General features: G+C 40.4%; 2 protein-coding genes across 6 annotated transcripts in view; one reads left to right on the top strand and one right to left on the bottom strand.

The window, feature by feature from the left end:
* LOC132378526 (uncharacterized) overlaps window positions 1–14,661 on the top strand; it is a 377,364-nt gene that overhangs the window by 152,109 nt on the left and 210,594 nt on the right. The gene's annotated exons all lie outside the window — the stretch shown is intronic.
* Window positions 1–14,661, bottom strand: part of kif13a (kinesin family member 13A) — a 240,130-nt gene that overhangs the window by 73,719 nt on the left and 151,750 nt on the right. For all 5 annotated transcript variants that reach the window (XM_059945486.1, XM_059945482.1, XM_059945484.1 and 2 more), the window contains exons 15-18: window positions 12,200–12,286; window positions 4,289–4,464; window positions 3,203–3,413; window positions 2,151–2,313 (exon numbers count right to left, since the gene is read on the bottom strand). In XM_059945486.1, the coding sequence (XP_059801469.1) occupies window positions 2,151–2,313; window positions 3,203–3,413; window positions 4,289–4,464; window positions 12,200–12,286 (637 nt within the window). The remainder of the gene's footprint in view (window positions 1–2,150; window positions 2,314–3,202; window positions 3,414–4,288; window positions 4,465–12,199; window positions 12,287–14,661) is intronic.

Genomic DNA, 14,661 nt, shown 5'->3' with positions numbered 1-14,661 from the left:
ATGAAACCATCAAGATTGCAGGAACAGTCCATAAAAGAAATCCGGAAAAGGCAATAAATGGCGACTCAGTTCCAGAAGATCAAAGAAGCATTTGAAAAGTGTTGCACACTCGAGTCACTTGCCAAGAAAGCTAAAAATGAGCTTGATAGTGATCTCATTGCTTCTTGTAACATTTCCAAAGTGTGGAAAATCTCGTACAATTGGTGAAAGATTAATAATGCCTGCTGTATCAGAAGTGCTCACCACTGTTCTCAAAATAGATACCGGTGTTTTAAAATCAATTGCTCTTGAGTAATAACTCTGTAGCTCATCGTATTGACGAAATGAGTGAAGACATCGAGTACCAACTACGCACAGACTTACAAAAAACTGAATTTGGGATACAACTGGATGAGTCAACTGTGTGAGACAATGAGGCATTGCTAATGGCATATGCACAAGTTGATCAAAAATGGAAAAGTTTATGAAGAGATTCTCTTTTGAAATAAGTTAAAAACAAATATCAACAATGAATCAATTTACAATGAGCTCAAAATGTATATTGAGGGTAAAAGTACTCCGATTAGGAACATGATTTTTTGTGCAACGATGGAACACCGTATATTACAGGTCGCCATGCTGGTTTGGTGGCATTTATGAAAACAGAAATTCCAAGTCTGTTTGTAATCCATTGCGTAATTCATCATCAACATCTCGCAGCCAAACACCTTAGCCAGCGACTTCTTTCAATCGTGACTCTTGCAATATCTGCTATCAACAAAATTAAAGCTCATCCATTAAGTACAAGTGCCTTGGCTGTCAAAAGGCTGCTGCTTAAAATGTTTCTTTGATCTCTGACACTGTGGTCGAATTTTTGCTCAAAATGAAGAACTTGGGAAACAAGATTGAACTTCTATGTGGAGATGTGGCATACCCAGCCGATCTGTATGACAAAACGAACATTCTAGATATGAAACTACAGGGTGAGAATTTCAATTTAATCCATGCAAAAAGTGTCCACCTTTATTGGAAAATTGGACATAGATAAGCAAAACATTGGGAGAAGAATGTTCTCACAGTTATCCTGCGTGGAAAATATGCCACTCTCTTTCAAAGACGGTGACTTGCAGTCAGCAAAGGAGGATTTTCAGAATCGATATAAGGATTTGAACAATCTGGCAATTCTGGATTGGGTAATTAAGCTATTTCTTCGCAAGGTGGAAGAACAGGAAGAGGGCTTGCAAGAAGAAATTATTGAAATTCAGAATGATTAAGAAACAAAAAAGCTTTTCAAAAATGTTGGCTTTTGTGGTATGTGACTCCACTGTCATACGAAGCTCTTCCTCTCCATGCAGATGATGAATCCGAAACAGCAGAGACCAATTCAGTTTAGCAGGAGTTGCTAGTTAATGTTAAAATCAACAGAGGACTGCCTTAGAGATTTCAGGTCTGGATATTTCCTCGGGGTTTACTCCCCACGAGTGGGTATAGATGCAAGGCAGCAGAGGTTTGAGATCAAAGTTTTCCTTCCCCTAGATAAGCTGCCAACCATGGCTGATGAGCCTCAACTGCCCGAATCAACTAAGTAGCCAGTAACCCGCCTTTGCCCCTTCTCCAGTCAGTAGAAATGGTTTTGCCAGGCTTAGTAGCTGAGCACAGATAAAGGCCAGTAACTGGACTTGGTTGTCAGAGGCTATTTGAGACGCACACCACTGGGAGCATTTAATACATGGTGGGTGCTTTGAGTTTGGGTGCTTATCCCTACTACGTCCTCCAGCTATGACACCCTCAAGGAACATTATAATCTATCATAATCATCCATTTGCGATCTTCAGAAGACTTTCGTAGTGAATTTGTTCGAACTTTACTGCAGCAATTGTTTTATAACTGACTGGCAATTGCAGCCATTTGTGGTGCAGGAAGAACCGACTGCATAGTGCAGGACCAAAGCCACGTGGCGGCTGCATAAACTGAAATGTCAGATTCACTTCTCCGATGGTGTGTGAACCAGCTGGAATTTTGCAATAATCCCAAACAAAATCCACCCCTCCTGACAGGTCAACTTTCAAAAGAAAAGATGAATTTAATAATCCAACAGCCCATTATAGGTAAAACAAATGCTGCTATATTAAAATAATCAGCTTTTATGCAACATCATAGAATCTGCCTACCTTTCTGTTTGCACTGAGATTTGCTGCTGGGATTTGCAATGTTACTTGGTAATCCGTCTGTTTGTTCATCTCTTCTGCCAGGAAATTTGCTTCTCTCACCAGAGCGTTGGCTCTCACTATCTGCTCTCTCAACTTTGCCAGACTGTGACGGAACAGTTGATCCCTACAACAGAAAAAGTGAATCAACGTTCCTCTCCTTTCCCACTAAGTTTATTGATTCTAGCAGATGAAAACTTCCTCCAGCTGGTGATTTTATTTGGTTATGAATCACTTGTAATTATTAATTTTTCAGCATATTCCTGGCAAGGAAAGTATTCATCAATTATTCCTAACTGTCCTCAAGCAGATATTGATGAACACCTGCTCAGTCCCTTGCATACCTCATGGGGAAGGTACTCCTATAGTGTCACTGGATAGGAAGCTCCAGGATTTAGACCCATTTACAAGGAGATGAATTAACCCCCACAACCATCAGGCTCTTTAACATAAGAATTAACTACACTTTCACATCCATTGAGTTGTTCCCACAACCAAAGATCTCACTTTAAGGACTCTTTATCTTGTTATTTCATACTCTCGTTATTTTTGCTATTTATATATATTTGTATTTGCACCGTTTGTCTTCTGCACTCTCGTGTTTCTTTCATTGATCCTGTTACCGTTACTATGCTATAGATTTGCTGAGTGTGCCTGCAGGAAAATGAATCTCAGTGTGTATATGGTGACATGTATGTACTTTGATGATAAAATTTACTTTGACTTTAAAAATATGTATATAATGAAAATAAATAATAATATTAAATGAAAGCAAAAGAAAATGTATCACAATATGTACTGCACCTTTCCAGCATTATTCAGTACGTATGAGACTGAAAAGGCAAAACATTCATTTACCACCGCGAAGGTGCTGAATTTGCCCCAAGGTGGTTTTATAAGGTGTGTGCGCATGTATGTGGGGTTGTGGGGGTGGACAGGGAGTAGCAGAAACTGAAGTAATCTATTGTGTACAATTAGGCAAGACAACTTGCCCTGTTTTGTTCGGATAGTCATACCTCTCCTCAGACCAAAGCTTCACTTTTTGCTGTGCAGTTTGAGGGGTATAAGAGAATCTCTCGATGCTGTGCCGATGCAGCCTATCTGGAGACAGCTGTTGGCGAAGGAGTTCCAGCTCACGCTCATACATTAGCCGCTGCTCCTCAAGTGCATTTTGTTTTTCCTCGAGGTACTGCTTCTCAAGTATCTGCACAACATTCTGCACAGGATCTGCAAATGCACACCACGAGGCAGTTAATAGCAGTTTGCAACAAATCGTGAAAATACAATTCTATGTAACATGTTTTAAAATATACAAAACCAATTCCTATTCACCAGTTTGGAGCACCACAGCAACTCTTCTACTTATTCAAAACACATGGATATTTATTTTTTTAAAACTTCATTGAAGTTGCTACATCTGTATCTCAGTAATCATGCTATGGTCTCTTGAGTCAAGGGAGTTGTCAGTTCAAGTTCCATTCGAGAGTTCACCAGAAAGTCCAGGCTGACATTCCAGTGAGGGGAATTCTGTGGTAGCGATGTCATCCTACTCAACAGACACCAGATCAGGGCAAATTGCAAATCACACCCAAGTAGTTCACTGACCCCATGTGTATTTCTTGGGCTCGCCTTGTCTAAAAAAACATTTCCAAGTTTCAAACCTAGAAAGAACACACAAGAAGCAGACCCCACAACTGGTGGGTGGTAGATCATGTGATGGTGCAGCTGCTTAAATTAGTGGATACAATCTCTTAACAAGAAGAAATCAGAGGAAAGCTGGCAGGACACAACTGCTTGGAAGAGATTGAGTTTCAAGTTCAAGTATCATCCAACTATGCACATCTATACAGCCAAATGAAAGTGTTTCTCCAGAGCCAAGATGCAAAACACAACACCAACAGTCATACACAGCACAAAGCACATACAGTGCATATGGTTATGAAAGCAGTCAAACATACAGTCAGAAAAATATATAACATAGCCCAAGTCCATGAGTGTTATGGCCCATAGATTGATGATGCATGAGATGTTGTCCTGGAGCTTAAGGTTCATTATTATCAATATTGAAATCAACCCAGTTTAGCCACAAATCTGCCACTCACCGTTTGTGCTGAGAGCTTTCATCATGACCTCCATCTGTGCAAACTCGTAATTATACTCTGGTTCTGATGAAGCTTCACTCGCTGTCTCAACATCCTGTTCTGTAGCACCTTCTCGATATGTCTCCAGCTCATATTCTTTTAACTTGTCTCTCCTCTTCCTCATAGGTAGGTTAATTCTATTTATGTAAAAAGAATTGATTTCATTCCTACAAGAATACTTTACATAATGACACTTCCACTATTTGGCCAACGAGTAGAATTCAGTTCTGTTTTAGCTTGAATATCCTGAACTTGTGTCCCATGAAGTTGTACTCAATGACAATCTGCTAAATGTTGTCATGTGTACCGGGATACAGGGTAAAACTTTGTTTTCTACAGAGATCATTTAAATATGCAAGTACATCAAATACAGAACAAGGGTGAAAGAATTAACAGAATGCAGAATATTGTTGTACAGTTATAGTCACAGTTACAGTGTGAGGTAGATAATATGGTGTAAAGGTAGACTGAGGTCAAGACTTCATCTTTCTAAAAAAAAAGTCCATTCAACATTCTTATAATAGCAGGAGAGCTGTCCTTGAGCCCAGCAGAATCTTCCACTCTCAGATCATCAGAGAGAGTATCAGCTACACCTGTGCAAATCCCCACATTAACTGGTGACCCTGTGATCTGTCATCAGAACATCCTTCAGGAAGGTGAACCCTTGCAAAGCTTCAGACCCTGATGGTAGGGCACTGAAAACCGTTCCAACCGACTGGCTGGAGAGTTCCAGGACATATTCAGTTTCTCACTACAGCTGCAGGAGGTACCTGCCTGCTTCAAAAGGGCATCAATGTACCAGTGCCCTAGAAGAGCAGGGCCGGCTGACTCAACAATGTCACCCAGTGAAGCATCTACTGCTTTGAGAGGTTGGTCATGGCTAGAATCAACTCCTGCCTGAGTAAGGATCTGATCTGCTGCAATTTGCCTACAATGGATCTACAGTGGATGCAATCTCTTTGATGTCACAATCAACCTTGGACCACCTGGAGATCATTAATATATATTGTTGTTGTTTATTGACCACAGATCAATGTTCAACACCACTACCCCTCAGTACTAAACAACAAGCTTCAAAACTGGGCCTCTACATCTCTCTCCAAAACAGGATCCTAGACTTCCTCATCGGGAAACCACAGTGAGTGTGGATGAGTAACAACATCTCCTTGCTGTCAATCAATTCAGGTGCACCTCAAGGATGCATGCTTAGTCCACCACTCTACTCACTCTGCACTCATGACAGTGTGGCTAGGCACAGCTTAAACACCATCCACAAGTCTGTCACTGCTACACAAGTCTACAATGCTGTTGGCAGAATCTCAAAGTTGGAGTACAGGAGTGAGAAAGATCAGCTGCTTGAGTGATGTTGCAACGATGACCTTGCACACAACATCAGTAAGAACAAGAAATTGATTATGTACTTCAGGAAGGAAAAATTGGGGGAACATACACCAGTTCTCATTGAGGGGTCAGCAATGGAAAGGGGGAGCAGTTTCAAGTCTTGAACGTCAACATCTCAGAGGATCTATCCTGGGCTCAACATTTTGATGCAATCACAAAAAATACATGGCAGCAGCTATACTTCTTTTGGAGTTTGAGGAGATTTGGCATGTCACCAGAGACCAGCAAATTTCGACAGATGTGCTGTGGAGAGCATTCTGAACAGCTGCATGACCTCCTAGTATGAAGGCACAGGGTTGAAAAAGCCTGCAGACGGTTGAAAACTCAGCCATCATGGTCACAAGCCTCCTGTGAATTCAGGACATCCATTATTAAGAACCTTCACCTTCTGGGAAAAACCCTCTTAGAAACATAGAGTCATAGAAAACTACAACATAGAAACGGACACTTCAGCCCATCTAGTCCGTGCCAAACCATTTGGTGATGCAGTCAGAATGCTCTCCATGGTATATCTGCAGAAATTTGTCAGTGTCTTTGGTAACAAGCCAAATCTCCTCAAACTCCTAATGAAATATAGCTGCTGTTAAGCCTTTTTGGTATCTGCATCGATATGTTGCATCCAGGATAGATCCTCAGAGATATTGACAACCAGGAACTGGAAATTGGTCACTTCAACATAACCTCCCAACTCCTGTACTCAATCCTTTGATCTATGAAGGCCAGAATGCCAGTACACCACTACACTCCCAATCTTGGTGCCATCTGAAAATTTGCTGATCCTGTTAACTACATTATTATGCAGATTGGTGATACAGATGAAAAACAACAACGAACCCAGCGCCGATCCCTGTAACGCACCACTAGTCACAGGTCTCCCATCCTCCTCCATTCTCCGGTTTCTTCCACAAAGCCAATGTCTAATCCAATTTACTACCTCATCTTGAATGCCAACCAACTGAACCTTCTTGTCCAACCTGCCATGCAGGACCTAGTCAAATGCCTTGCTGAAGTCAATGTAGACAACACCCGCTGCCTTGCCCTCATCAGCTTCCCTGAAGATCTCCACAAGATTGGTTAGAAATGACCTACCATTATTGGAGTATAAAAATATTACGGAGTATAAAACTTGTATCATTTGCTGTGTAACTAGTCAGTTTGCTATGCATGTACTCAATTTAGTAGAATGAAATCTTAGGAATGTAGAAGACAATGGTGTGTTAATGAGTGGTAGCTAAAGAAATGTAGATTAAAACATTGCTCAGTTCTGAGTTTATTATTTGCTATGCATGTACCCAATTTGGTAGGAGACTGAAGTCTTAGGTATGTAGAAGACAATGGTGTGTTAATGAGAGGTAGCTAAAGAAATGTAGATTAGAACATTGCTCAGTTCTGAGTTTATTATTTGCTATGCATGTACCCAATTTGGTAGGAGACTGAAGTCTTAAAAATGTAGAAGACAATGGTATGTTAATGAGAGGTAGCTAAGAGATGTAGATTAGAACATGATTAAGCCAATTGATAGGAACAATAGGGACATGATGTACGTATAGTACGTGTTGCAAATATAGATCGATTACATATGCTAATACAACTGGACAAATACTATAAAAAATACTGTGTCCAGAGATCGGTGGGCAATCAGCGACTAGCTCAATGACTGTCTCAGCTTTGATTTGCAAATTAAAGTTTAACCCTTCTTGAAGAATCTTCTGCATCTCCTGGTCATTTGTGAGGCACGAAAAACCACGACACCATGCACCAAGCCATGCTGACTACCCCAATCAGTCCCTGTGTATCCAAATGATCACAGATCCTGTCCCTTAGAACATCTTCCAATACTTTCCCACCACTGATGTCAGGGTAACTGGCCTATAATTTCCTGGTTTATTCTTAGACAATTCTTAAACAATGGAACAACATTAACTACCCTCTAATCCATTGGTATCTCACTTGTCACTAAGGATGGTTTATTCTTAGACAATTCTTAAACAATGGAACAACATTAACTACCCTCTAATCCATTGGTATCTCACTTGTCACTAAGGATGATTTAAATATCTCTGCTAGGGGCCCTGCAATTTCTGCACTTGCCTCCCCCAGGGTCCTAGGGAACAGCTTGTCAGGCCCAAGGAAGTTGTCCACCCTGATTTGCTCCAAGGCAGCAAACATCTTCTCCTTTGTAATCTGCACAGGGTCCATGACCTCGCTGCTGCTTTGTCTCACTTCTGTAGACTCTGTGTCCATCTCCCAAGTAAATGCAGATGCAAAAACATCCATTTAAGATCTCCCAAATCTCTTTTGGCTCCATGCATAGATTACCATTCTGATCTTCCAGAAAACCAATGTTGTCCCTTATACTCCTTTTGCTCTTATCATATAACTATAGAAGCCCTTAGGATTCTCCTTCACCTTGCTTTCTTTTAGCCCTCCTGATTTCTTTAAGTGCTCTCTTGTATTTCTTATCACCTGCCTATACCTGCTGTACACCACCTTTTGTTTCTTAACCAGGGCCTCAATATCTCTCAAAAACCAAGGTTCCCTAAATCTGTTATCCTTGCCTTTTATTCTGATAGGCACATAGAAGCTTTGTACTCTCAAAATTTCACTTTTGACAGGCTCCCACTTACTAAGAACACCTTTGCCAGAAAACAGCCTGTTCCAATCTACACTTGCCAGATCCTTTCTGATACCATCGAGATTGGCCTTTACTCCAATTTAGAATCTCAACCTGAGGATCAGACCTATCCTATTCCTGAAATGAATCAATATTATGGACACCAGATGCAAAACGTTTCCCTACACAAACTTCTGTCACCTGCCCTGTCTCTTTCCCTCATAGGAGATCAAGAATTCCACACTCTTTCATTGAGACTTCAATTTACTGATTAAGGGAACTTTTCTGAACACATTTGACAAACTCTATCCAATCTGGTCTTTTTACAGTGTGGGAGTCCCAGTGAATATTTGAAAAGTTAAAATCATCTACTATAACAATCTTATATTTCTTGCAACAGTCTGCGATCTCTCTACAAATTTGTTCCTCTACATCTTGCTGACTATTGAGATGGTCTATAATATAGCCCCATTAACCTTTCTTATTTCTCAGTTTCACCCATAAAGCCTCGCTAGATGAGTTCTCCAGTCTGTCCTTTTCTCATTACTACCAGCAGGAAGACAGTATAGGAAACATAAAGGTGCATACTCAGTGTTTTGGATCAGGTTCTCCTTCTCCACTATCACATTTCTGAATCGTCCATGCAACGCTACCTCACTATTCACCTTTTTTTGCACTATTTATTTCTTACTGTATCGAATAGTCATTTTTTAAATGTCTTGCACTACTCTGCTACCACAACAAAAAAAAACAAATTTCACGACATGTTCAGTGATAATAAACCTGATTGAACCATCATTGTCATGATTAAACCATCATGACAATGTCCATTAGTCATTCGTGCATTGACTATAAATAACTCTATTTGCACAATGGATAACTCCACTGTTTCAATAAGATTAGTTTTATAACATGAACTCTTGTCCAAGATGAAAGGAGTTGAAAATGTCTGAATTTATTGCGCTGGAATTCTACAACTCAGAGACAGGTTAAATCCTTAATGCAAAGTGGCCTCAACCTTCCTGCAGATGTTGGAAGAGGTTTCATCCTGCACTGTGGCAGCTCAGTGACAATCTAGTTACCCTAATTAGAGCAGCAGTTTGCCTTTCAAGAGCAGAGCAATGAAAATGGATGCCCTGGATTGTCACCAGGAAGCAGATGGTTGCCTATAATTACCCTCAACAATGACTGGCTAGGCACAGAGAGAATCCGTATTAACGGACAAATGGCTTTACCAGATCAGTTGACAACAAGCACACAATTCTAAATATCTATGCAGACATCTATTAGGCTTTTAATCCTACACTTCCTGAACAGTCAAATTGAAAAGGTACCATCCGGAAATAGGAGTTACACTGGCTAGTGTTCCTCTTGATCCCAATGGAATCTTCACAATTTCCAACCAAGTGTTGGTGTTCAGAGCTGGGCTGCTTCTACTCTCAAAATCTTCCATTCTTACCCTCTTTCATCAGATATAAGTATTGAGCTTCAATTTCGCTGACTTAGGCATATCTGGCTAGCCTGTGTCAGCTTTTCATTGGATCTGGCCCAAGGCTACAAGCAGAATTTCTTTATTGCTCTTCCTCTAGACTTATGCCTCATGTCATTTTATTTGTTCTCCCTGAATCAGACCAGTTCAGACCTATTTAGCTAGATGAGCCACACTTTTCTCAGGTCACAGCTATTCTTTTTGTAAGCCTGCCATTTCTACTCAACCAAATAAACAGCTTCTTATTTGGAAATGATTTCTGATTCAGCAGATTATCAATACTGTATCCACTTTCAATTGCTCTGATCAAGCCATCCCTGTTCACAACATGGTGGCCGTAAGAACAGTGTCACATTCCTTCGACAACATGGCAATAAAAAAAAACATTTGTCTGCTCCCATTGTCCTTTGGCTCATTCTCGTTGGCTGTTTGCAGTTTTTAATTACTTTCTGGGAACAAGACCATCACTGAGCAAGAGTTAATTATTTGAGTTGGAAAGAGTCTAGAAACCACAATGGACTTTGGGCAATTTGGGTAACTCCAGAGACTGCCAATACCAACAATAACCTGGGTAGTGTTGTGCCTCATTTGCAATTATACTCATATCACTGGATCAGTGGCCTAACTCTCTTTTGTGCCCCACAACCTTCTGCCTCAAACAGCATGCTGGATGGGACAGTCACCCACTGGCTCTCTTGCTCCACAGCTAATTGTACTTATTTTTCACAACCTTCATCATTTTTTGCAACTGTAAGGGAGAAGATTTCCAGCAGCCTAGTCTGAGACCGCAGATGTAAAATTTCTTCTTTAAATTGTACTAACCTGATCACTTCAATGGAATGTGCAGAATGGGTGAAGGGCGCACATTTGAAAAGGTGACACATTGGATCAGAAGCAGATTTAATATCAGCAGCATACATCATGAAATTTGTTAACTCTGCGGGAGCAGTATAATGCAATACATAAAAATAGGAAATATTCACATTGTGAATTACAGTGCGTGTGTGTTTATGTGTGTACATAATAGTTAGATTAGTACAAAAATAAAAATAAAAAAAGTAGTGAGGTTGTGATCATGGGTCTGTGACCATTCAGAAATGGGATGGCAGAGGGGAAGAAGCTGAATTGCTGAGTGTGTGGCTTCACGCTTCTCTACTTCTCTATCACCTTCCTGATGGGTAGCAATGCGAAGAGGGCCTGTCCTGAGATGGGGGTCCTTAATGAAGAACACCACCTTTTTAAGGTATTGCTCCTTGAAGATGTCCTGGATACTACGGAGGCGAGTGCCAATGACAGAGCTGACTAAGGTTACAACTCTCTGTAGTTTACTTCGATCCTGTGCAGAACCACCCTCCCCACCATACCAGATGGTGATGCAGCCAGTCAGAATAGGCTTCAAATGTGTAAACTATTATTTACCCTGTGTTCTAAACACAGACGTATTGTTTGGTTTCAGAAAGAGACGCAGAGGACTGTAGATGTTGGAATCTGAAGAAACAATCTGCTGGATGAACTCAGTGGATCAAACAGGATCTGTGAGGGAACGAACTGTCAAAGTTTCCAGTCAAGCTCCTCCATCAAGACACAGCACTCTTATTCAAACCACAGGTATCTATTGTGTGAGTGGAGTTAGACATAGTCAGTGCATCAGTGGCTACTGGACCTTATAACGATTTGAGTGAAAGGGCCCACAAGGTTCAAGGTGAGATTCTATCCCACTGTTGAACCCTCCTTGATGCAGGGTTTCAGACATTTCCTTTCCTCCTACGGGTGCTGCTTGACCCACTCAGTTCCTCCAGCAGATTGATACAACTCCGTTCATTGTGTACAAATCCCTCTTCAACAACTGCTGCAGCAGTAAGGTGGGTTTTCAGGTAAAGTGGTCAAGGTCTGGAAGCTCTATAAATTCCTCACATAACTGAGACAACAGAAATCTTTCAGCCTCTCTATTATTTTAGAGGCAGAAACTTTTGTACCTTACAAAGGAAGCACAATTTCCATTTTGATTTTAAAATACTGCACTTAAAACATCGCAGGATGTAAGAGCATGGCATTGCCACAAACTATTACTACTTGTTTTATAAGATGAATAAAAATCTTTAGAATAATTCATTGTTTCTACAGGAAAGTGGACAAGGCAGCAGACAGCGGCATTAGGCAAGGAAAGGTGGATACAATATTATGGGGCCATGGAAATAAATTAGGCCCAAAGGAGGGAGGTAGACAAATAAAATGACAAAAAAAGGAAGCACAGCGGAGATGATAAGAAGAAATAATACTCTTTTTCCTCCAGAATATCTGTGAGTACCAGTCGAATAAATAAGCATTTCGTAAACACATTACATGTCTGAATTAGAATACGACATACCTAAAGAAGTGGTTATTTCCCCATAGGATTCTGTCCCCGTGCCAAAGAGAGTTTGGAGCATGTAACACTGCACCATTCAAGCAAGTTCTGAAAAATAAAGCTAAATCATCAAAAATTCAGGATTCAGTCTCCATTTCTTAATCCAGAACCACTAAGTGCAATGGTGTAAATAAACCATGCAGATCACTCCTGTGACATTTGATTTGTAAATTCAAGATCAGGAACTGTTTTGACATTTACAGAGCATTCCAATCGTTCAAAGGTTCCATTTAATATCAGAAATTGTGACTCTTTACTGACATCCATAAAACAAAAGAAAAACCTCAAACAATGAAGACAGAAAAACATTGGAACCCCAAAGCATTAGAGAATTTTTGAAACAAAGGCAAAAAGCATTTTAGAGCATATCCTAAACACAGAGAAATGGGTTTAGTCAAAACACATAACAGCGTTTATGAGCAACTCAAACATGGAACATCCCCCATGTCAATGTCCCTACCTTGGTACACCTCCCCTTCAATCCTAAAGGGATCCTGTTACTTTATGTATCAACATTTTAAGAAGCTTCTTCAGGCATAGATTTTTTCACCACTTCTCCTTACAAAGTTTTGTCTGTTATATTTAGCACCGATTTCAAATCTTAGGTACTATACAGAAAAGTTGCACAGAATTTCCTCTTTCTTTACCTCCAGTGTATATAACCAGTCAAGTAGCACTTTTGTTAATGAAACAGATGATATTGACTACTTGTATAAGAATTGTCTACCCAGAAGGAGAAAAATGCAAACACAGATTAAACCTAATACTAAACCTCCAAACATGATCTGTAGAAATAGCCAAAAACTGGATTCTGTGGCATGATCCAGACATTATCAGCAGAGTACGAGTAGAAATACAAATCATGGGATGAAACAAGTATTTTATGAAGAGACACCGTTTAGCTGTATCAGACATACAGTATGCTATGCAGATATGACTAGGTAGTTATCACACAGCCACCTCAAACCAGGCATGGAAGCAGATACAAAAGCGACATTCAAGAGGCCGTTAGGCAGGCACATGAACAAGCCAGGAACAGAGGGACATAGTTAAAGTCAAAGTACTTTTATTATCAAAGAAAGTATAAATTATACACATTGAGATTTGTTTGCTTACAGCCAGCTACAAAGCAAGAAAAGCTGAAGAACCCAATTAAAACAAAAGACAGACTAAAATCACTGCACAGAGAAATAAAACACAATCATGCAACCACTAGAAGCAAGTGACAGCGTTCCGAACCAGATTGAGTCCTTAGATCCAGTCGCCTGGAGCAACCGGAGTAGGCCCAAGCCTCGGTCGCAGTAGCACGGCAGCTGAAGCTGTCCACTGCCGAGAGATGAAGGAACATCACAGGAGAGTGAGCGAAATCAGCACAACCCTCGCCTCTGGTCCTGACACTCAGGCTTTCCAGACTATCCGGACCGGTGTTTAAATTGTCCAAGAACCGGGTAGTGACTCGCTCTAAGACCCAGCCCAAAGCCTTTCTTGATCTCACCAAATCAGGTTGGTGCTTGGAATGATCCAATCTCACACCCAGGAAAGGTGGACGGGCATCAAAACTCTGGTGCATCAACTCCTCTCCAAATCACTCACTCTAACAGCGACACCAACTCGGTATGCAACCCCTTCTTGGACACGGTGCGCTGCGACTTTGCACCCACACAGCCTATCCTTCAAAACAGCTTCGCCAACGCTTGCTTTATCGTTGTTTGCAGTGATAGCTTACGACAACTTACTTCAGAAAAAGTGTTGTTAGTAATGTTTGTAGTCGAATTTCTTGCCTTTTGAACTGCCAGTAAGCTGTTGCACATGTTTGGCAGCACCATCTTAAACTGCAAATGCAGGCTTGTGTAGATAAAACTAGTTTAATGTGGCATCATGGTTAGCACAGGCATTGTGGGCTGAAGGGCCTGCCCTTTGCTATACTGTTCCAACTCTACCAATGAAGCAGTCGTACCTTGCACTCTTATTAAATATATGCACTTTATTTTAAATAAAGAAGTGCCAACATTTAAGCCAGAAGTAATCAATTTAACAAGAAATTCCAATTTTTCTAAGCCGTTAAGAAGCTAGCTCAGTGTTAACTAGACTTTCCAATTCTGATCAATGAATGGGAATAAAAATAACATTTATTTCAGAGAATTCCTTTTTATTAAGCTATGAAGAAAGGAATCATATGAAGTGAATACAGTATAATTCCTGAATTGATACTAGGAATAATAAATCAGAACTTTTAGACACGAGTCTTGTATATAAACCAAATGTATAAGAAAACTGTATTTAAATATCTAAAACTTAAACAGATAAATAATCCTGGTTATCACATGGAACACAGGAGGGTGGGACACAACCAGGTCAATCAGCATCTGAGAAAGATAGGTTACTGATTATGTGATCCCCTGAGTATTTGATACACTTCATTT

Source organism: Hypanus sabinus, chromosome 20 (genome assembly GCF_030144855.1).
Source record: "Hypanus sabinus isolate sHypSab1 chromosome 20, sHypSab1.hap1, whole genome shotgun sequence".
In the NCBI taxonomy this organism is placed as follows: domain Eukaryota; kingdom Metazoa; phylum Chordata; class Chondrichthyes; order Myliobatiformes; family Dasyatidae; genus Hypanus; species Hypanus sabinus.
Note: the sequence above shows the minus strand (reverse complement) of the source record. Positions and strands in the feature narration are given on the sequence as shown.